This window comes from Hoplias malabaricus, chromosome 10 (genome assembly GCF_029633855.1).
Source record: "Hoplias malabaricus isolate fHopMal1 chromosome 10, fHopMal1.hap1, whole genome shotgun sequence".
NCBI classification, from domain to species: Eukaryota; Metazoa; Chordata; class Actinopteri; order Characiformes; family Erythrinidae; genus Hoplias; species Hoplias malabaricus.
The window spans coordinates 21,520,851-21,545,343 of record NC_089809.1 but is presented as its reverse complement, the minus strand read 5'-3'; the positions used below and the strand labels follow the sequence as shown (position 1 = coordinate 21,545,343).

General features: G+C 37.7%; 2 protein-coding genes across 2 annotated transcripts in view; one reads left to right on the top strand and one right to left on the bottom strand.

Moving 5' to 3' along the window:
• The first annotated feature begins 541 nt into the window (after positions 1–541).
• LOC136708415 (C2 calcium-dependent domain-containing protein 4D-like) lies at positions 542–2,566 on the top strand. Its single transcript, XM_066682951.1, has 2 exons — positions 542–1,136; positions 2,199–2,566. The coding sequence occupies exons 1-2, from the start codon at positions 690–692 to the stop codon at positions 2,379–2,381; spliced, it is 630 nt and encodes a 209-aa protein (XP_066539048.1). The 5' UTR covers positions 542–689; the 3' UTR covers positions 2,382–2,566.
• Positions 2,567–3,514: 948 nt separating this feature from the next.
• Positions 3,515–24,493, bottom strand: part of npr1b (natriuretic peptide receptor 1b) — a 61,178-nt gene continuing 40,199 nt past the window's right edge. The window contains exons 8-22 of the mRNA XM_066682949.1: positions 24,317–24,401; positions 24,033–24,153; positions 21,177–21,251; positions 20,937–21,014; positions 20,325–20,429; positions 17,293–17,364; positions 16,548–16,707; positions 15,361–15,516; positions 10,524–10,692; positions 10,157–10,303; positions 9,608–9,731; positions 7,710–7,778; positions 7,266–7,440; positions 6,534–6,632; positions 3,515–5,528 (exon numbers count right to left, since the gene is read on the bottom strand). Coding sequence (XP_066539046.1) covers positions 5,380–5,528; positions 6,534–6,632; positions 7,266–7,440; positions 7,710–7,778; positions 9,608–9,731; positions 10,157–10,303; positions 10,524–10,692; positions 15,361–15,516; positions 16,548–16,707; positions 17,293–17,364; positions 20,325–20,429; positions 20,937–21,014; positions 21,177–21,251; positions 24,033–24,153; positions 24,317–24,401 — 1,784 coding nt within the window. The 3' untranslated portion in view covers positions 3,515–5,379. The remainder of the gene's footprint in view (positions 5,529–6,533; positions 6,633–7,265; positions 7,441–7,709; positions 7,779–9,607; positions 9,732–10,156; positions 10,304–10,523; positions 10,693–15,360; positions 15,517–16,547; positions 16,708–17,292; positions 17,365–20,324; positions 20,430–20,936; positions 21,015–21,176; positions 21,252–24,032; positions 24,154–24,316; positions 24,402–24,493) is intronic.

Here is a 24,493-nt window from a genome sequence, read left to right as displayed (position 1 = left end):
ACACTAGAATCTGAGGACAAGTCTTTGTTCATCCCATTTCTCTATTTTTCCCTCTTTTTACAGTTGTCATAGGACTGTAAGCTGAATGTACAGTTACATCTCCAATTACAAACTGTAGTCCATCTGTTGCTCCTGTTCTTCTATGGTCAGGAACCCCACAGGACCACCACAGAACTGGTATGATCTGTTTGGCGGATCATTCGCGGTGGTGCAGTGTAGCACTAATATGAGTGGATCAGACACAGCAACGTGCTTTGAGTTTTTGAACACGGTCTACTCCTACCTCGTTGGTCCACATTGCTGATGTAAAGTCACTGACAGTAACTCATCTGTTGCTGCATAGTTTGTGTTGGCCAACCCTTTCACAGTGGACACAGGACTGGAGAGTGTGTGTGTGTGTGTATATATATATATATATAAAGAGGGAGCGCGAGAGAATATTCGTGAGTTCTGTCATTCTTAACAGGTGGAGTTATACCTTGGGGGCGGGGCTTTCGTACTTGCGTCATTTGTAAAAGTGTACTTGAGCTGCTGTATCACGCCCTTCGGCAAAAGAGTTGGAACTGTCCAGAAATTGCATTTGTAAACGTCTCAGGTGTGTTAATCCAGGTACAATGACTACCAACCGAGAGTAGTCTATATCCGATTGTCACAGAACTATTTGGAAAATATTTCACCAACATCAAGAAATGTCAGGAAAAGGGCTAAGTGTTACAAGGACCCAGAGCTCTCAGTCCCCCATTGTATTGGATGTCTCCAGGAGAGAGAAAAACCGGGACATGCACACCTCGGCGGTGAGGCGCTTTTCTCTGAGGGATATGGCGCTGACACCTGCCCGTGTGCCTCCTTTCTTCATACCGCCGCTGTTTCCAGGACGCGGTTCCCGCCGCTACACGCTGCCGGCTACAACTCACTGTCCGCGGGCGAGCAGAGTGCTCAGCCGCCGTGGCTCTGGCTCAAACTCTCTCCCGTGTTCCTCATCAGACAAAGCCGCGATGTCCCTGCCGCACCTGGTCAAAATAACCACTCCCTACGGCTTCATCACTCTTGGGGAAAGCCCCTGCGTCCGGCGCCGAGAGTCGCTTTTTTTCCAGGACCACCCTCCACTGACTGGACTCAGAGCGGACCAGCAGCAGGTGGGCTTCCACAAAGTCATGTCTCTGTCTCACAAGAGGGTGGGAAACTGTGTACAGAAGTTTGGGCAATTCTAGATAAATTAGATGTTAATTTTCCAACAGAAAATGGACTACACACTTATTAACTCTAAAATTTAAATATATGCCTGAGTAACTAATAAAAATGAGGAAAAATAATTGCAGTCTGGGTAAATCATATGGCACATTTTATTTCAGTTTAAAGAATATACTAACATTATCACTAAGGAAATCAACAAATATCATTTCCAGTAACCGGCTGTGAGTAGTCTTATGAAAATTTTGGACTACCTTGTTTAAATAAAACATGTAACACAGCCTCTTAAATTCTGCACATTTTGTTACTATTCGCTTACAGAAATATGTTTGCGAGAACCTAAATATGTTACATGAGACAAAACGTAAAACACATTATTCTCTAAAAATGTTTCTTGGGTTAAATATAATATTGGCTTTTAAAAATATGTTTTCTTTGAGAGGATGTGTTAGCTTACTTTCACTTAACAAATCAATAAAACATGCACATTTCATATAATTAATTTTATGTGTAGTGAGTTTGAGTTTTGAAAAAGCACAGGTGTATTTTAAGTGAAAAACATAAGGTCACATTTGTTTACATATTACATTTGTCTGGGATTTGTTGGAATACATTTTCATTCCTGTAATTTAAGGATAGCAATATATATGCTGTATATGCCTACAGTAAATATGACTTGTCAAATGATTGTGTTTCCACCTAGAAATGGCATTTTGCATTATGTTTCAGAGTTTGGCTGCAATATATAAAAATGACTATGTAATTAAATTATTACTCTTTTTAATTTAGTACTTAAAAATAACTACATAAATATAAAAATCTGAAATTTGTTTGGTTCTAGTTTTATACTGATAATATCCTATAAAAATTTAGTCCAGCTGGACCTAAATGAACACACACACACATATATATATATATATATATATATATATATATATATATACCTAAATGAGCTACATATGAGTGGGTTTGCAGCTTTTAACTGTAAATTTGCATTATATTTTCAGTGTATGGAATCAAGGATCAAGTCTTCCCTGAAGTCTTATGATGCAGCAGTTCATTGTTGTACAGCTCTCCCATCAGAAGATTCATGTGGCTGTTCAAAAGTCCATAAATGTACACCTCGGTCCAGCAGTTCATCAAGGAAAAAAAGGCTCAAGTATTTCCTAAAGAAGCGCTTTGCAGCATAACAGCATTTTCACTTCCAGCATCCTTCTCCAAAACAAAGTTCCACAGATAACTTCTAGAGGACACTGCATCAAAATGAAGAGCCAGAAACTGCAGCATGAACTAGCGATATGAGTGGAAACAGAAATGAAGGCTTCTCTTCTCAAAAAACTTCATTGCATATACATTTTTACTGTGATGAAAGGCCTCACTGTAATATATCATTTTTTTGGAGATGTTTATAAAAATATTATTTAAAATATTTGTCATGAATTTCTTACATGTAATTATTAATGTATGTAGAATAATCAAGGACTTGGTCATATTAATTAATTTAAACACAGTCACTAGAGACAATGTGCCCTGATTCACTTTTACAAATTCACAAGTTCATTTGGGAAAGATACTACAATGGCCAATAGGGTTATTTTATGTAATAGTACATATCTTGAAACTTCTAATGACATGAATATTTATCTAATTGGTATATTTAACTCTATGTATTTACTAATTATTAAATAACATTTATTCTCATCACTGTCCAATAAAATACACATATTTCCAAAATATATTTACCAGGAAAAGTAAAAACCTTAAATATTTACATAAGTCTATGTAAAAAATTATATTCCAGATTTTATTTTGGAGCATTTCTATAGGTCCATTCATCGTGACTTTTCTGACACAATGTGAAGGACAGCTGATGTTTTCAAATGATGTTGTAGATTACAATTTTATAAAAATGGAGATAGGTGTTTTTCATTTGGATACTGATGATATTCAACTTGACTGCTAAATCATCAGATTTACCTCAGGATTTTTTGGGGAGCTTAAGTAGATTTGTAGTTATGACATTTAAATAAGGCTCACCTCATTCTACATCCATTACTCTCATTTCTTGAGGAGTCCTCCTTGTGGTTCCTCTGTGATTTTCTTTGTCACTCTCCAAAACAGCTTTGACCTAGATTTCTGTTGAGCTGCTTTGTGCCTTTATTAAAAGCTATATACACTATATATCCAAATGTTTGTGGACAAAAATAGTTTGTGAATAGTTTAAAAGGTCTTACTGGAACATGTTTTGACTAATATGATGGCTTTAAAGTGTGACATTCACAATTTTAATCAAAAAACATTTTTTTTAATATGTTTCCACACCATTTGCCAACTCTTCAGTCTGTGCGCCTGAAACCGGTCTAATGTGTTTATGAAGTTTAATGTGTTTATTACTAATGTCAGTAAAGGGGTAAAGAAATAAAGGGTCACTGTCCCATATGATAGAATTTATCTCTGCTCAAAGTAGAGAAAGGTGCACATATGGAGGTTTTTAGACAAGGAATAGACCTCCAAACATTTAGAAGCATGAACCTAAATGAGGATATTGCGCTATTCCCCCTCCATACGTGTGTAATATTTATTTATTTTTGCTGTATTTTGAAAAGCACTACAGAGCTACAAAAATAAACAATTGAACTTACAAATGAGTTTCTGTGGTAATTTAAACTGTAACTAAAAAAAAAAAGTTATACTTCAACCACATACAAAAATTCCCCTCACCCCCAGACATACCATTCCACTTTAAAACACATGGACAAAGCTTCTGATAAGAGAACAGCATTTCCCCACAATCGTAGATGTTGCCTCTAATCATTGGTTGTGTCAGGATGGGGTTTAACCCAGAGGTACTGGATTGTGCTATGTCATTACAGAGAACACAATTTAACCCCACTAAGTCGTGTTGGTTTAGCCTATGGTCGGCAATGAGCAGGGTGACCTGAAGCTGCAACTCCAAAACATCCCATTTAATCCCATTACATGTGTCCTCGATGTGTGCACCCATTTATTATAGGGGATGTCAACAAACATTTGGTTACACAGTGTACATATGAATTAAAGTGAATTGCTATAATGCTATAAAGGTCCAGAGTAGATTCCACATTTGAAGATCAACTTAATTCACACAGGTAAAATATACATTGCTCAAAGGCATTTTACGTTTTCTAAAACAAATTACAATTCTCAAAACAAAGTGTTTCAGATCATTCAGAAATACATCTAAACCAAATGACTACAATTACGATTTAAAGTGTGGATTAACAAATAAAGGAATAAAAACATGGCAAGGCAAGTCACATAATGAACCTCCACTCTTCTACTTTTCAGTATTGCCACACGATTCTCAAAAAGAAAAAAAACAAATTCAGCTGCACTCTTGTCCAGGTTCAGTCTTTTGTAAAGATTAATCATAACCTGACCTTCAATAAGACCTATTATATTAAAATTAATATTATGCATAAGAGCACATTTTCAGGCCCTAGAGTATGTCTGAAGCTGGTGCACATTTCTTACAAACAGCTAACAGCTCTGTCTCTCCAAATCCTATGTTACTAAGAATAAATTCACAAATTAAGAGCCCTAGGGTTGCGTATATATGTAGATCCTGCAGTGGAGTGGCTGGTATTATGAGGAATGCTTCTGATTTACCTACAAAATTATAATTTTGTACCACAAGGAAAGTCTTAATAGATAGATGCAGTGTGGTGTCACAATTAGTGAAAACTACTGTGTAAGGACATGTTTAAAATTACTATTCCTTGTTATGAAAAAGGATGTGGTCATTATTTTTGTTCACAAAAACTAATTAGGCAATTTTCCTAATAAAAATCAGTCGGCTTAGCTTGACTTGTTTGTCACCATCCTCTGAATCAGCAGGATTATGTATCCATTGCAGCCAACTTATTGGGACCAATAAGTGTGTGTATATTCATTTACAATGGCCACCTCTTCTTTGTTTGGTCTACATAAAAGCAAAAATGACAGCCAGTGGCATTCATGGCATTCAGGATATTTTAACTTCTCCGTCAACATGAAAAGCCAGAGCTCAAGTCCAGTATCATGTTGCGCTGGAATGCAAGGGAGGGAGTGTGCCAAGGAGGACAGAATTCTGCAGCCATGATGGCCTTCGTCAGTTTTCATGTGGTTCATTAGTGCACTGTGTGGGTCCTACTCAGCTCCTGGCTCCTTTCACTCGCTGCTCTTGGTCTCTCCTAGCAGCCAATAGGTCCTCAACTTGCCCTTGCCCTTCATCTCCACATCTCCTCTCAGCTCCAGCTGAAAGCAGTTAAACTCCTGCAAAATGTCCCGTGTGGCTGAAGACACATGGATCTTCAGGGCTGCCAGAAATATGCATTGTTCTCATTAAAATCCATTGGTTATTTTTACAGTTAATCAAGTAATCACATTTTTCTAAAATAAAAACCCATAATAAAGCCAACTGTAAATGATAGCTACCCTAAAAATTAACAAATTATAGTATACTACTACTATGTACAAAACCCATTCACAGAAATGTTCAGACATTTTGAAATATGCAATTTAAAAAAATCATTAATTTGTTCATTCTCTGGGAAGGTTATTTATATAAAACAAACAAACACAAAAAACCCACAAAGAAAATATAGCCAGTGTTTTCACACAACATTTTGTAAATGGATGGATTTTGAACATACATATATATATATGATATTTTTTTCTCTCTCCCTGCACCAGATTTCATTCATTTGTAAGCTTTATCTTTTGCAGCCACCAGATTTCGGATCACTCTGAAGCTCATAGGTCAATTTCGTAATGTAATGTCACTGACCTACTGCATTCCAGGATGTGTGTAATTAATACGGTGAATATTAGCTTTGCGAGCAGAGTGGCCTTACATCATATGAGGGCCAATAACAATACATTTATGCTTGTCACCTTAGAGAATGATTTAAGATTCCTCAAACATTAATTTGGAGCACTGATTTTAATTAGCATTTTTCTTTCATGTTCCCTTTGCTCAGCCTGGAAAGAGAGTTAATTGCATTCTTCTCTAAATAAAATCATATCACCAACTTCCATTATATAATCAGTATTTTGTAATTGGATGTCTGGCACTTTGCATTAGGAAGAATCTTTATAACAGCAAGAATATACAATGAATCTGTTTTCCAAAACGCATTAACCATTATGGAAAACTTCAGCATTAAATCCAGCATCAAAAATGCCTCCAGCAGGAACAAACTTGTTGGCTGAGACTGAGCTGAACACAATCAGTACTTCAAAAACTCAGTATGGTAGCCTCATAATAATGATAATCTAAACAAGCGCATAGAATTTGCATTTGGATGTCTAGAGCTACTTACATTCCCCATTTGACTCCATGCGCGATGATGTGTTCACTGTATCTCCAAATAAACAGTACCTAGGCATTTTAAGCCCTACCACACCAGCACATACAGGACCTGGCATAAACAAAACACACACAGAGATATTCATTAAGGACAGGTTTGCTGTTTTCACACTCACACCGAATTGAAATGTTGCCTTCACAAATTTTAATTGTGCTTAGCTTAATTTGCTGACGACTAATTAAGCTAACTGCTGCTTTTTCTGCACCTTCTGGATGTAAAACTATGTAAAAGATATTAACCATGACAATTTTAACCCAGATTTCTTCTAAAAGGGCCACTGACAATTCCACCTGTTACCTAAAACTCCACCAGGTACATACAGTGCCCCAAGCTTGGGCAGTAAAGGTTAGAATATACACCTTTGGAAACATGTGAGGCAAGCCACCGCTCCTTTTCAAACATCTGCTAACACAAAACCACTGAAAACTGAACAGGCTTAGAGAATATTAGCTGTCCTGAGCTGCTATGTGTGATTATAAATGATGAGCAGACTTCATCATTAATGCAATAAAAACACAGCTGTGACTGTGTTAGTGTACAGCTTCTTCAGGTTTTGTCCAGGGTACCCTAAGACTTAACAGTGCCGTAGGGAGTGTTTAGCACAATCTTACACACTCAAAAAGACCAGCAGCCAGTTCCTAACCAGTGGCTAATTCCTGACCACACAGAGAAGGCTGTGCTCACCGCTGTGGATGCCAATCCGCAATTTGAGCTGCTGGTCTGGTCGGTGACGGATCCTAAAAGTTTTGACAGCCTCTAGCAGAGCGAGGGACATACGGGCAATTTCACGAGCGTGTAGTTTCCCATTGCGTACTGGCAAACCGGACACAACCATGTACGCATCACCAATTGTCTCCACCTATGCCACACATCCACACAAACAAACATTTAAATAGATACATGATAGCAGAGTCAAAATTTTATACATCAATAACATATGATAATATTACATCTGTTTTTTTAGAACACAACCCCTTTACAAGAAACTCCATATATTCACACACCAATAAAATTAATCCACAGAAAATTGGGATATGTGACAAAAGCATTTCTACTGTAAATAATCATGGACATGTTAGCAAAACTAAACAAAAATGTATTGATAAACGCTACAGTTTGCAGAGATACCTTGTAAACGTCGAAGTTATCTATGATGGCATCAAAACAAGTGTAGAGGTCATTGAGGAGAGTCACAACCTACAACAAAATATTACAATGAAAAATTTGCCATCTGCACTGCATTAATTAGAATTGTACCTCATTTATTATATCTGTACCTCATTTTGTATGTCTGATTAAATTAATAAACTAAATACAAATGCCTTCTTGAGGGAAGAGGAAAACACTGGTCCAGATCTCTCAGACTTGATGTAGACAGAATGGTGTTAAATGACACTGACTAAATGTTGACATGTCCTGTGTTTCTCTGTGTTGAAAAAGGTTATGATGGATCAATGACAATATCAGAATATTCAGCAATTAACAGCTACATTTAATGTGTTTTTTCGTCAGTGAATCTGGTGTTAAGAAGGTGTTTATATACAATTATATAAAATGAAGAAAATTTTTTCTTTAGATTTGTATTTTCTCAAATTATGTAATTTGCTCTTCAGGATTTCTCATATATTCAGTGACAGATTAAATGAAAAAATTTAGATGAATTAAGCGCTGGATTAGGCGGCACGGTGGCGCAGCAGGTAGTGTCGCAGTCACACAGCTCCAGGGACCTGGAGGTTGTGGGTTCAATTCCCGCTCGGGGTGACTGTCTGTGAGGAGTTTGGTGTGTTCTCCCCGTGTCCGCGCGGGTTTCCTCTGGGTGCTCCGGTTTCCTCCCACAATCCAAAAACACTCATAGGAGTGTGTGAGTGAATGAGTGAGTGTGTGTGTTGCTCTGTGAAGGACTGGTGCCCCCCCCAGGGTGTGTTCCTGCCTTGCGCCCAATGATTCCAGGTAGGCTCTAGACCCACCGCGACCCTGAACTGGAAAAGCGGTTACAGAAAATGAATGAATGAATGAATAAGTGCTGGATTAACAGCCATATGCAACACTGGATTTGGTTCAGTATATGGTTCAGGAACAGTATAAGAGCCAGCGAGCTAATTTAACCTTGTGTTCTTCATTTGAATATATGATCATATATAATCATTTGAAAATACTTCAGAGACACTTTGTGCTTGACTAAGATAAGCTTGTGGCCTTGCAGGTTAGATTTGAGCCAGATATTATAAATGTTGGTATAACCAGATTTACTCAAGTTTGTAAAAGCCTAAAAATGAGAAGCTACATTTTTATAAAAGCTCTATTAAATTTTATGCAAATTCAACCTCACAGATTAATGCTTAGGATTGCTTTGGATTAATCCAAAATATAATCAATATTTATATCTGTGTGTGCACTATTTTTGTACAGAATTCTAACTTTCTGGTCAGATTCAATTTTGGGGCCAAGAACCCTTCAGCAATCATAATAAAAAATCATCAAATAATTAATAAACTCATTCATTCATTCATTATCTGTAACCGCTTATCCAGTTCAGGGTTGCGGTGGGTCCAGAGCCTACCTGGAATCATTGGGCGCAAGGCGGGAATACACCCTGGAGGGGGCGCCAGTCCTTCACAGGGCAACACACACACACACACACACACACACACATTCACTCACACACTCACACCTACGGACAATTTTGAGTCACCTATCCACCTACCAACGTGTGTTTTTGGACTGTGGGAGGATACCGGAGCACCCGGAGGAAACCCACGCGGACACAGGGAGAACACACCAACTCCTCACAGACAGTCACCTAGAGCGGGAATCGAACCCACAACCTCCAGGCTCCTGGAGCTGTGTGACTTTGACACTACCTGCTGTGCCACCCTAATTAATAAACTAATTAATAATAATTAATTATAACTGATCCTACAGCATACACAAACATTTTACCAAAATAATAAAACAACAAAAAGACTTATATTAAATAACACTAAAATCACAGCGCGTGTAGAACACAGGCTGGAGAAAGTCTGAACCTGCATGGGTGTGCTCTCTGCAGACAGAGCCGTGAAGCCCACAATGTCACTGAAGTAAATAGTGACGGAGTCAAAAGCCTCAGCCTGAACAGTCTCCCCCCTCTTCAGCTGCTCCGCTACTGAACTGCAGAACAAAACATACCCTTATACACAGGAACCTACAGATTAAATACATCTTCCAGTGCCAGAACATGTTAACACACATTATCTCACACACATTAATATATATGTAAACACACTGTACAAGAGGTGATTAAAGGAACTGTAAGAAATTAGTGAGGAAATAATAAAGGTCTAGATGCATGCTAATAAAGCCAGCTACATATTCTGCTGATATTCAGCAGAAAAAGTCTCCATTACTTATGAAATAACATCTGCATACTTTCAGCTAAAGTTGAAAAACCTGATTAGGTATTTATAATTGCAGGCACTGCAGGATTAAGGTGCATATTCTGACAGGTACTGGCTGTATGGCTGTATCAAGTATAGGAGGATTAATATGAGGTTAGGTATGATATATAGAGGTTAGGTGATATAATAAAGACTAACTGGGGCAGTATCTGGTACAGTAAGGCCTCTGCTTTGCGCTTCTCTTCCAGGTAGGCCTGAGTCCTCTCCTCCACCAGCTCCTCCAGGTTATTAGCGTATTGCTCCATACGAGACAGCAGATTGTCCAGGATATCCCTGCTAACCTCTCTGAAAACAACAAGGAGAGACAGAGACCACACTGAGTGCTGGAGTGAGGTTTGTATGTTTATATAAATAGAGTCAGGATAATTTAAAAGAGAAAACAAGAGGATAAGGAAATCATGTTTGAACGTGCTTGAAAGAACTTGCTCACTGTGGAAAACAGAATAATAAAGCACAAATTTCTCCCAATTCTCTTGGAGTGTTATGTTGAAAGTGAGACTTAAACCTGTTCTGTTTTCGCAGAAGGAGTTTAATGTGGCTGAACTCTGGTCTCTCTGCAGGCTCCTCTGCCCAGCAGCGTTGCATCAGCAGCCCCAGCTCCTCACTATGGACCTGAGAGTTACATGACGGACGCAAATATGGCCACTCTCCCAGAGCCACACGGTCCACTATCTCTACAGACAGAGACAGAGAAAAAGAGTGGCAAGAGAAAAATGTGGGATAATGAATAAAAAGAGAGGAAGTATAAAAGGAGAGAAAACAGAGAGATTGTAAAAAGTAGAGAAGAAATAAGGATGAAAATGAAATAAAGAAAAAAAGAATAGATATAGAGAGAGAAGAAACAAGAAAAAGCAGAAACAGGAAAAAGAATGTTAACTAAAGAAAGAGACAGTGACGAAAAGTGAAACACAATTAATCCAGAATTCCATTCCTTATGTCCACTTCACTTCTTAGTTTCAAATAGACAAATTACAGACAATGGACAGTCTTTCATGGTCTGCCCACAAATCAGTGAATTTGCACACAAAACTGTAGCACTCTCCTCTCCTTTTAGTCACCTTCTTTTAATGATCTCATAATTCTCAGCTCTCTTTAACATTTCTCATCTTCCTCCATATAGGTTTTAGGAGCCCTCATTTGAAAAGGGTATACATGTGTTTATGCCAGGTTTCACTCACGTAGTGGGGACCAAAATTTGTTCACAAGCTCACATTGTGGAAGATCATTTTCCTTGTGGGGACCAAAGGTTGGTCTCCGAAAGTACATCATTAAACACAGACGTGAAGATGTGTCTTAAGGTTAGGGTAATTATAATCATACAGTAATAATGATGTAAAATGTCCTATGCCAATCCATTAGAGCAACACATAAGGCCCAACCCATTTTCTTCCTACCTGCAGCCACAAAATCGATTAAATCCTACACCTAACCACTAAATTTGCTTGATCCGATCAGCACTTGGCTATATCTAGCAACCTTTAAATTAATTAGAATCCTACACCTACCCACCAAGGTTCCTGTGGCTGTTTGTGATTCAATCAACAATCTGCTAGCCTTAACCACTTGTGTTACTCATTGAACCCAGTCCATGAGTACCCCAGATTCTCTCAACAAAACCACTGGCCTTGTTTTCCTGTGATACTGCTGTTGCACACCATGCCTCCTCTTCCTGCTTGCAAACAAAACTAGTCATTTGCCTTCTCTGTGATGATGTGGCCTTACTAAAATCATTTCACAAATTACCTGACCCAAGGCCAAGATTAGAGTTAGGGTTAGGGTAATCGTTCGGCATGTAGTACTTATGTTGTACGCAGTAGTTAGGATAAGGTTACTTTAATTCTACAAGTAATTAATTTAATCAGTGTAATTTTTAAAATAAGGCAGCATTCTAAGGAACATATGCCAATCAGCACTCTGCAGGGTTTACACGTCACGATTTAGTAGCTACTCTGCTTGGTTGGAACTGTAAGCAAACGGAATATAAAAGTACCTGGTTCCAGGGGCAAGGTAACATATTTGGCTAGTGGAAAAGCAAAAAAGCAGAGTCGTGTAGGTTCCATGAAGTGGAAAAGCACCATCAGTGTTAAGAATATCTTAACAAGGAGAGGGTGTGTTCAGTGTGATTGATGCTCACTCTACCACTTAAGAACCTTCTTTTTTCTACAATGCTGTTGGGAAACCTAGCCCAGTAAATTAATCACTTTAGTGAATCAGTCAGTGAATCACACTAATGAATTGGTTACTGAATTGGTAAATCAGTGAAGCATACTTAACTTGTTAGTGAATTGGTCAATGAATCAATCAGTGAATAAGGCTTTTGGGCTATGATATGAGATTAAGATTTTTGCCTTTTTTAACAGTGTCAGAGTTGCTCCAGTGGTGTATAATACTGCATCTTAATGCATTAAAAATTATCTCTTTTTTTTACAGTTCTTTGCCAATGACTATAATGGTGAAAAACACAGTAATGTTCAGGTTTTCTGAGAGTAATTTTCGGCATAAAGCTAGCCAAAATGTTGTATTTGTAGGCGTGTTATTAATTTCATAAATGCCCATCTTTGACCTCTTTCTTGGCTTTTCACAGAGTTGCGCAGGTGATTGGTCCTCTCCACATGGTTCTGCTGAGTAGGTGGCTTTTAAGGGTTTTTGGCTTCCCATACGAAACCAACATGAAGCTCAATGTAGTTATTTTAAAAACTCTCTAAGCTTCTAGGTATCAGTAGGTTGGTAGGTTTAGGATTAATAATAACAATAATATTAATAGTAATAATAAATGTACTATTAATATGCATTAGTATGAGTTTACTTAGTGGTTATAACAATAATTTATATATTATAACCACCAAGTAAACTCATACTAATGCATATTAATAATACAATGTTATGGCCTGTTAATTTTTGCAGATAATTACAAGCCTGAATAGTTGTCTATAAATTGGCAAGAGATGCTGGTGCATTGTCTGGCATAATGACTTTTTGTGCATTACTTGAAGACCTAGTTAACAAACAAATAAGGCAACAACATATTTTCAGAAATCATGAAGATAGTTTTGTGTACAATGATGACCGATCAATGACCTTATTTAACATTCTACGGCTGCAGCCACATGTCGCCTTTGCTGATAATGCCACTACTGAGGTGAACTGAAGGGACCATTTATGGGTAAATGTGTATGAACCATTTTGAAAAACAATGATTTTTAAAGAGGAAACCACATTCAGTTGTGCAAACACAGGGTTTTATAAACGTGACTTTTCTTAATTTATTTATTTAGTTTATTTATTTATTTATTTTTTGTGGGTACACATATTTTCACTCCAGAGTCCTCACAGTTTTATAAATGAGGCTACATGTGTTGTGGGTTCAAACCTCACCTTGGGTCCCTGTCTTGTTTATGCCTTAGCGTACCTGACATTTCATTACTGTATCTCATTACTATGTTGACCATGTGATTCTGCAGGTCAGCCTAATGGAGGGAATTAGAATGAAATGTCTAAGGTGAGACTCTGAGGTGAGTCTAATGGCACTGTGGACACTGGCCTTTAAAAATCAAGCAAAATCATTATCTTTGTTCTTTTAGTAATAATACTTAGTGTATGACATGCGTATAACATCTATTTGAAGAGCAGGTGTGTGTGTGTGTGTGTAGGATATAAACTCATGGCTTTTTCTCACTGCTTGATAGCATCAGTAAAGTGCACAGAGTGGAGAGGCTGACCAGGGCTAATGGTTCTGGAGGCCAGAAATAGCACATGTTGCTGCACTGACTCAACACCTGCCTCTATCTCTGTCCACTCTCACTGCTGACAGCCACAAGAGGGAACTTACTGTTTTACTCGTACCCTGATTTTTTGCATCAAGGCAGTTTGAAGGTTTCATTTGTAATGTTACCCACTAATGCATCATCATAACATTCTCATCCAGTTTCTGATATAAAACATAAGTGAAGAACTAGTGAAAGAGTTTACAGTCAACATTACTTTGTAAAAGATTTATATAAGAGAGGAAAATTGTTAAAAAATTTTAAAAGCACTGTAGAGCTTGGCAGAATGTTAAAAAAAAAAGGATTAAAAGACTAGAGTCACCCCTTTAGTTTCATGTTGTCACATACATATGCACTTATTCCGATGAGTAGTTTGAGTAAAAAAGTCTAGGATTATTTTCAAACTGTGTAATATACTTGTTCACACTAAGAACTGTGTTGCCTATCTGGAGTGGTGCTGCTGACCAGAATAAATCATCCAATATGTCCTTTAAAATTTCAAACACTATTTCCAGAAAAGTTGGGACACTGTTGCGACAAGTTGGGAAATCTGTAACTTGTTAACTCACATGAACCTTTATTTAATAGTGCTTTAAATTATTAAATTAATTATTTTTAGACATGAACAAATTCAGAAATGGGTACCTGCAACTCACTCAAAATAGCTGGAACAGAGGCACAGGCCCTCATTGGAGCGGGGTTCAAACCCACAACCCTAGGTCCCTGGATCTGTGTAACAGCGTCATTACCTGCTGCACCACAGTGCTGCCCTTATACTATTTAATCTTTTGGTAGATATTAATTGTTGAAGTTTTGCAAGTGGCATTTTTGCATAATACAGTTTCAGATTGAATGCATTTATCCAGGGTGGACAGCAGAGGCTATGTGGCTATGTCCAACAAAATAGTATGACAGTTTCTCCAACAATGCTGCCTGACGTCTAAATTCCATTCAGTTCTTCTACATCAGCACAGAGTTAGAAGAAAAGAGGTATAGGTACTTTGTTGGAGATGGAGTCAACTACTAATGTCACAATGTCACACAAGCACACTGAAGTGGAAGCTCCACTTCAATCTCTTTTATCCTGTACCCAAACTGAAACAGAGCTCACACTCGAAAACCCAATCTTTGAGAAGACTAGAATTATTTCAACGATGAAAACCATGGTACTTTGAAAATGCATTTCTAGAAGGGGAGGAGGAATCAACAAACAACAGCATTAAATTCTGATCAAAATTTCTATTTCAAAATTTCAATAAGACAGCTCAGGCTATTACTGACCATGTGTTTTGTAATCTTAGCAGAGGAAACTGGCTTGGAATTTCCTCTAAGAAGTCATCCTTCAATCCTGCAAGAGCCTAAGGCTAAAGTTGAGGTTTAGGTTTAAACAGTAGGCTCAATATAAGGTCCAAGGCCAGGAGTCCAAAAGAGCCGTCTCACTATTTGTGGGAACATCTCAATGCAGTGTGCAGACTATTGGAACCACTGCTGCAGAGGTCTGTCTATTGCTGAAGCTGAGGTTTAGGGTTAGCCTAAATATGAAGTTATTCAGAGTGTGCACAGGCATGTCTGTCTGACCTTTGGGGCTAAGTGAGTCCCCCTCTAAGTAGAAGACCCCTCTGCGGAGGGCCACCTCCTGTAGGATTATCCCAAAACTGTAGATGTCGGCCTTCTGCATGCTGCAGACGGGGAGGCTGCCCATCCTCAGCAACTCTGGAGCCATCCATAGTTTCCCTAAATTAAGCACAGCACCGTTTCAGAAAACACTGTTATTGGCTTCACAAAATCCTATACATTTCTAAAATCTTATGCTATTATAATTTACAAAGATTTATTCTGCTGCTGTGAGCATACAATAGATTAAAAAACTTTAATTGCAGCCTTTCCCTGTATATAACTAACTGCAGATATCAAAGTCCATAAAGTCAATTACCAATTAATGCATTACACATTGTCTTCTAAAAATGCCAGCAGTCTATTACAAAATAATCACTAATTTATTGTTTTTGCAAGAGAAGGCAAAGCACTTTAGAATACTTTAGGGATGGGCTTTTTCAAAGTTTACCTCTAATTCAATTGAGATACATGAATTGACAAATATTCAAAAAGCCACTTTTCCATTACAATAAAATCAAGAAGTTATTCTTTAAAAAGTTTCTTTCAAAAACCTTCACTACATTTTGTCACTGTTCTCTTTCAGATCATCAGTATGCTCTGCATAACTTGTTGTTTTGGTGCCATTAGCTTTTATTCCAATCAAAATTTATTGCAGTTTCCAAAGCAGTGAATTTAGTTCCATTAAAAAAACAAATGGCAATATGAGTTCCACAACAGGCTGCTTAAGTCGTGCTTCCATGACAAAGAACTCAAGGTTTTAACTCCAATACCTCAGAGGAATAGGAACCCTAAGAACATATTCCTGCAGCACTGTGTTGATTATGGTTTGTAAGATTCTATTTCTCCTATTTCATTTGATTCATATTATTCATTCATTCCCTCATTCATTCATTATCTGTAACCGCTTATCCAGTTCAGGGTCGCGGTGTGTCCAGAGCCTACCTGGAATCATTGGGCGCAAGGCGGGAACACACCCTGGAGGGGGCTCATATTATTTCAATCATTCACCATTCAGTGTTTCTTTTAACGTTTTATTGGCTCTATTTTCTGAAAAATGTCTATGAATGCAGAACCAGGAAACCAGAGCTCATACATAAAATCAAACAAACAATTCGTAATGATAGTGATCACCAGGTTCTATGACTCACGTGCATAATATGAGTGGGCATCTTCAGGGTCAGATTCAGTCCTGAAGCTGGAAAGTCCATAATCAGTGATCTTCAATACAAAGCGGTTATCCACCACACAGTTTGAGGACTTCAGGTTGCCGTGGGATACAATCATACTATTGTGAAGGAAGGCCATACCCTGTGAGGATAAAGAAGGAAAAAAAAATCAGACCTAAGGCTAAGGGGTAGAGGACAATACAGAAGAGGAGAACAGGTTAAGAAAGCAGAAAGGGATTCAGACTGAGAAGCCAAAAGCACAAAAGCCAATGAGCTAACTTCCTAAACTTTTGTTACTGACAAAAGTGGATATTAAGTATAAGAGTATGATTCAGCATAACAAAGATATCAAGCTACCAGACCAGTATTCTACACAGTGAATCTAAAATGAAACATCGGGATGCCTAGTGACTCAAAAATTAAAAATCAGGATACAAAAACAAGTATTTTGAAAAAAATATCAGCATACCCATTGAGTTTACAATCTAAAATCAAGACACTGAGTGAATCTAAAATCTAAATCTAAAAAGAATAATCAGAATACAATGCAAGTATTTTACAAAAACCCACCAGAGTCTTAAATCCAAAATTAAGGTACATATTGAGTCTAAAATCTAACATCAAAACTCAGAGTACGCATTGGATCTTTTCAGTTAGGTAGAGACAAACAACAAGAGCAGAAATGTGTGAATTCATACAGCAAATCACAAACCACATCAGCACATACCTTCACAATATCATTGATAAGTGAATATTTAAACATCCAGTCCAGAGTGATACTCTCATTCTCCAGAATGTCCTAAATACAAACAAAAACACATATCCATCAGCAGGGCTAAATATTACTCCTTATAAATAAATCTCAGCATTCTGTTTGGATGTCATTATATAATCAGTATATAATCAGCAAATAAAGAAACACAAATACTTCCCTCAAACCACATCTCATTTTTTATTAAGACATGGCACTGGAGTGCAAATATTAACTGGTTTGCATATATTCACTCATTTTGAATTTGAGGCGTGCAAAACGTTCCAAAAGAGTTGGGACAGGGGCATGTTTACCACTGTGTTACATTACCTTTCCTTTTAACAACGCTCAGTAAGTGTTTGGGAACTGAGGACTAATTGTTGAAGCTTTGTAGGTGGAATTCTTTTCCATTTTTGCTTGATTTACAACTTCAGTTGCTCAACAGTCTGGGGTCTCCGTTGTCATTTTGCGCTTCATAATACACCACACATTTTCAATGGGAGTCAGGTCTGGACTGCAGGCAGCCAGTCTAGTACCCGCACTCTTTTACTATGAAGCCACGCTTTTGTAACTTGTCTTGCTGAAATAAACAGGGATGTCCCTGAAAATGATGTCAGCATAAACCTACAAAACCTGTATGTACCTTTCAGCATTAATGGTGCCTTCACTGATGGGCCATACAATGTCGGTTTTTAATGCAGTGCTGCCTGAGGGATCGAAGGTCACGGGCATACAGTGTTGGTTTTCAGCCTTGCTGCTTACTTGCAGAGATTTCTTCAGATTCTCTGAATCTTTTGATGATATTATGGACTGTAGATGATGAAATCCCTAAATTCCTTGCAACTGTATGTTGAGAAAGGTTGCTCTAAAACTGTTGGACAATTTGCTCACGCAGTTGTTCACAAAGTGGTGAACCTCACCCCATCCTTGCTTGTGAATGACTGAGCCCTTCAGGGATAATCCCTTTATACACAATCATGACACTCACCTGTTCCCAATTAACCTGTTCACCTGTAGAAGATTCCTATTTGTTTTTTTTTGAGAATTCCTCAACTTTCCCAGTCTCTTGTTGCCCCTGTTCCAACTCTTTTAGAAAGTGTTGCAGGCCTCAAATTCAAAATGAGTGAATATTTGCAAAAAAACAATAAAGTTGGAATCTTCATTGGAATTGGGTTTGTAGATCCCTCTGCATAGGGAGCATTCCTGCACAATTTTCACAAAAAGTGTTGTCTCTATCATCAAGAAATTGCCAGCTTAATCCCAGTAAGTGCATTGAGCTGTCCCACAGACTTGTGTTTGCAGCAGTTTCAAAATGGCTTTGTCTTTCATCACATTATTTGGAGGAAGAATGTACTTCTCACATGCTCCCAGCTCGGTAGCTTGGTGTGACTGGGGCAGTCTTAGCTACCAGGTGAAATTATACATTAAAAACGAAGTCAAAAATGGTTAAAAAAATAATAATAATAATTACAGAAACTGCTGTTTGAATATGTATAACCTCTGAGCCTCTCTAATGAACTTTGAGCCTTAGACTGCTAACATGATAAATATAACCACAGGCTAGGGGGCACTTCAAAAAATACAGTCTGACACTGCATCAAGAAATGCAATTGGAAATTATGATAGGAGGAGAAAACCATACACATCAATTATTTGCAGAAACACTACCAGTTTCTCTGGGCCTGAGCTCATCTTAGATTGTCTGAAAGATCAATCAATTAATCAAAAAACAAAAGTTGTCACACAGCAGCTTTAAAGAGATCTGGTTCCAAGCTTCCTATGAGCAAGCCAAGGTCAACAGTGGCAAGGAAAAAATTCCTTCAGCACACGAGGAAGAAACCTTGGAAGGAAACAAGACTTATAAGGTGGAACTCATCCCCCTCTGGTCAACACCAGATAGCACAACAAATTGCAGAACAGAAAAAGTAAAAAAAATGACAATGGATGGGAACATGTGCTGTGGTTTGAGCTGACATTTAAATTTTTTATTTTATTTTTTTTAAATGGATGTCAATTCTCTTTGCCAAAGATGAAAGGGACCATCCAGACTTATTAGCAACAGGCGCAAAAGCCAACATCTGTCACGGTGTCAAGGTACCACTGATTTGCAGGCAAATATTAGTTTTTATAGAGACAAATGTAGCCATCAAAGACTTCTCTCTTAATATCCATGGTAATTTCATCAAGATATTTCCAAGCCTCATTCACCATATGCTATTACAGCATGACTTCGTAGACACAGAATATATGTACTTGACTGGCATGCCTGCGGTCCCAATTGATTTCCTATCACAGATCATAAAAGAGAATCAGATGGTGCAACCTTGGACTATTGAGAAGCAGAAGCAAGAATGTACAAAAACCCTTACAAAACTACAACTGAAATAAATATCCTTATTTTTCATACAATTAAAAAATGTATATAAAAGAAAGCTGATGTAACAGCAGAAAACTGCCTCTGTCCCAACATTGTGTTGCAGGCATCAATTTTATATTTGTTTATATTTTCAAAAATAAAATTAAGTTGGTCTGTGAAAACATTTTTCATCTTGTACATTCTTTCAATTGAATGAACTAATCACAGATTTTATTGCAATTCATAAAATGGCCCAGTGTTTTTGGAAATAGGGTTGTAATTTTGGAGGGCTTTATACCTCTCTGTAGGACCCTTGGCATTGGGCATGGTGATTATAGGCTCATCCATCTCTTCCAGAGCATCCCTACTCAATTAATGTTTTCATGTGGGGACTATGCTAAATGTGCGTAACTGAACATCTGTGTCCACAATTAGCGCACCTTAAAGTAAATAAACACAGTAAACACAGAGTTATAAAATGATGCAATATACTGGTATTGTGTGCAAATATTGTGGTTACCACTGAATAAGTTCCTATCATTAATGGCTTGAAAGGCATGTGGGTGGTGGAAGGTGGGGAACACATGAATGCAGATTTAGATTTTTTCCTGAACTGTGGGCTATATAGTAAGTAAGAGGGGGTTGGGGGTACCTGCAGACTGCCTCTGGGACAGTATTCTGTCACAATGCAGATATTAGGAGGATCAATACATGCTCCAATAAAGCGAGTCAAATGATCATTCTGTACATCCCTCATCTGAAAAACAGCAGAGACAGAATAATGCACATAAACACATGGAAAATTGAATCTGGGGTGTTGCATATATCATCTTCAAATTTGGGCTATCACTATAATTTATATTAGACATTATGCGAATGACTGATTATTTTTGATTGATAAGGTAATTCATTAAATAATTGAGACTTAATTAATCAAGTTATCTGAGCACATACAGCTCCCCCTTGTGGAGGATGCTGACAATGTAATCAATTACCATTAATTTAAGTTATAATTTATTTTAAACGTAACAAATCTTTTTTTTCTAGGATTTAGGATTCTGAAAATTATATTAATGTGTTTTCTATACAAACAATTATAGATAAAGATTTTTTTCTAATATTTAGAAACATTTACCAGAAATGAGATCATTATCTATTAGTCAGTGAGTGCTGACAAATTTCTAGAAATCTTTCTAGAAAGAAGAATGTAAATTTCAGATGTAATATACCGAATCAAAAATCCCTTGTCAACTCATAGACTCACATGCTTCAGTTCAAACAGCACTTTCCTGGTCAGTTCAATGCGTTTCCTGTTGACATATTTGATGGCCACAATATTTCCCTGGAGGTCAGATAAATATATTGAAGATGAAATGTAAAAGAAAAAAAAAACATAATATTACGACTGCAGTGTATGATCTGATATGTGATGATCAAACAATCAGAGGTAAACTTCAGCAGGGCTGTTTAGCAGGCAACCAAGTGTGTGAGTGGAAGAGCGTACCTTGAAGTATGCAGTCTTAGCAAACACCTGGAAGTTTCCTTCAGCCGTCAGGAGAGAGCCATAGTTAGAGCCTCGCTGAACAGGGATAATGAAACAAAGAAGATCTTAGTCATTCCCAAGAGTTTTAGTCAAATATTTAGCTGATACAGTTTCTACCTTTACCCAGTAAGCTGTTTTTAATTTTGCTTAGTTACCATTACATTGCACCTTATAAAGCTAATGATGTTAAATAATGGAAACGTATACATCATCAATTAGAAAGAAAACATCAAAACAAATTGCATCAGCTTCAGTTAGTCTCAAAAAGACTTATTTTGTTCCTGACAACACAGGACAAACATTTATAAAAACAGTGAAAATGTACTCCGCACAGCTAATTAGTTCACTTTGAAGCCTGAACTGTGTACCTTTATATAGATAACTCTGCCATGGAGTCAGAGAATGTAATTTCTGTTGACGTTATACTATTAAATTAGCCAGCAGCTGAAAATAATAAAACTAAAGACCTCAATTAAAACTTGAGTTAATAAAGTGTAAATAACAGCTGCAACTGCCACAAAAAATGGTTGCCAAACTTAAAGTTAAACCTAAACTTAAAACAACAGCAACAATAATAATTTAAAATCACAAATGTGGAACAAAATTTGTAATTTTTAGAAAATTCTTTTTAAATGTGTAAAAAAAATTTGCATTAAATCAAAAGTTTTGAAAGTGTGAATCTGTACCTCTCAAATGGCTTAAAATGTGCCAGAGCAAACATTTTTGAGGTTCCAAATGTAACAGTGGGAGTTTTTGAATGAGGTGGAAAAAATCCACACATTCACCTTCTCTGCTGCTTGTGTGAAACTCTTTTTGCAGCTGTGGATTTATGACCCTATTTTGACAGCCAATTGATGGATCAATAGGAAAGCTTTAGCTGGACCAATCAGATCACAAGGTTTGTTTAACAAATCAGAACACTGATTTGTTGCTCTCAACCATAGCACATTTCCACCAAAAGAACTCTGATTCTCAGTTTCTTCCCGTTCACTTTTATAGTCATGATAGAGTCAGACCAGTGAGATATAACATTGCAAATGTTGAGTTCAGAGGCGTCCTGTTGAGCTTGTGAACAGCGGAGAAGAGCCGCGGCTCTAACCAATGCACATGGCATTGCGCCTAACAGCACAAGGATCACATAAAAACAGGGTGTGTTCCTGTTTTATTTCCAATTATTTATTTATATGAAATGTTTATTTATATGACCCGTCCAGCACCACTGGGCGATAATGCTGTATTTGAAACTCTAAGCTCTTGGTTATGTTTCTCTGCTGTTCACAAGCTCAGCAGGATGGCATAGTGTTATATCTCACTCTGATTTGACTCCATGGTAAAAAAAAATAAAAAATAAACAATGACCCTATCATGCCTCTAAGCTGTGGCTCTGACGCTGTACTCAGCCACAGCAACGACCCCCACTGTAGACGTATTCCTGGTTCCCCTCTAAATGTGTAGAAATGTGGCGGTTCACTGGAAAGAACCAAGGTTCCAAGAATCAGGAATGGAACCAGTTCAAGAACCAGAGTTCTTTTGGCGGAAAAACGCTATGGCTGACAGCAACAAATCCATGTTCAGATTGGTTAAACAAACCTCGTGATCTAATTGGTCCAGCTAAAGCTTTCCTATTGGTCTGGTACATTGCTCTGGCACATTTTAAGCCATTTAAAAGGTACTGATTCACACATTCACGCTACATAGAAAAAGATCTGCAACATATGATAAAGCAGTTAAAACACATTTAAAACCTACAAATATAAAAATGTAAAAGGATGACAGTATAATATATTTGTCACGCACTCGTCCTGTCATGCCTGTTTTCCTCGCCATGTGCTCTCTCTGCACATGGCTCTGTCTGTTATTGTCCATGTCTCCGCCCTTGTCCCGCCTTTGTTCCGCCTCCTTGTCCTTAAGCCTCGTTATTTGTTTCAGGTGTGTCTGTTCATGTATATAAGCTCCCTTGTGTCACTTCCGTGTATCGGTCATTCGTGTTGTTTCTTTCCCACTCCAAGTCAAGTTGTTTTGTTTCCAAGTCATGTCGTTTTGTTTCCTTCTCATTCCTAGTCATGTCGTTTTGTTTCCAAGTCATGTCGTTTTGTTTACTTCTCATTCCTAGTCATGTCGTTTTGTTTCTTTTCCATTCCAAGTCATGTCATTTCATTGTGTTTCCTAGTCATGTTGTTTCGTTTCTTTCCTCTAGTCACGTTCCTCTTCCATTGTTGCTGTGTCATGTTTCCCTGTCTGGTCTGTCTGTCTCAGTCATTTCCTGTGTCATGTTAGTAAGTCTGTCTGTTGTGTTTTCTCTAGCCCTCTGTGTTAAGTTTCATATTTAGCTCTGTGTTTAGGTTTAGCTTCAGCTCTCTGTGTTTACATAGCTTTCTAGGTCTTTGTGAAGTATCTCTGTCTAGGTCTCTGTTAAGTATCTCTGTCAAGGTCTTTAGTCTGTCTGTCTTTCCTGTTTGCTTTAGTTCTTCGTTTTAGGTTTAGTCTGTCTAGCTCTTTGTATTTTAGTTTAGTCTGCTTACCTCCCTTTGTCTGTCTCTGTTAGCTCCCTGTGTGTTATCTTTCTGTTACAGTTTCTTGGTTTTGTTAATAAAGTATCAGTGTTTTAGCAAGTGCGTCCGCCTCCGTCAGTCCGCCCTGTGAATCGTGACAATATTAAAAACATGAGCTACTAATGACACCATGTCCTAATCTTTGGCTCTATAATCAGGAGACTGAAATTTTTAACATAGAAAGAAAAAAATGATATATATAATATATATAATTACATATGTATATGTACAAGGTTTACCAAACAGAAAATAATTTGGCTCTCACCAGAGAGAGGGTGAGTTTGCTGCCCACACTTCGCAACACTTTCTCCAGATTGCTCATCTGCATATCCTCCCAGGAGATCCTCCACAGCTGGGCAGCCAGTTCTTTCTCCAGCTTCAGTTTCCTTTTATATGCATGTGAGAGAAAGAAACAGGACAGGATCCATAGTTGTATATGTGAGGAAACAAACGGAAAGGAAGTGATTTTCCCTATGAAGAAATATACTAATGCCAACAAAAGGAGCATCCTTATTTAATTTGCACTCATCCAACTCCATATGCACTCACCTATATATGAAGACAGTGATGGTGAAGATGATGATGAGGATGAAGAACATTACAATAGAAACCATCTGATGCATTGTTATTGTCCCTGAAAGCAGAAAGTGACAGAATATGGCTGAAAGAACTGAACAAACTTCTGACAAAAATAATTACAGTACAAAAGATTCCACGTGATGCCTC

Excerpts from the sequence above, each read along its gene's own strand:
- LOC136708415 (XM_066682951.1), top strand. The coding sequence starts at position 690 with ATGTCAGGAAAAGGGCTAAGTGTTACAAGGACCCAGAGCTCTCAGTCC. Across the intron at positions 1,137-2,198 it reads TCAGAGCGGACCAGCAGCAG|TGTATGGAATCAAGGATCAA; the intron begins GTGGGCTTCCAC and ends TTATATTTTCAG.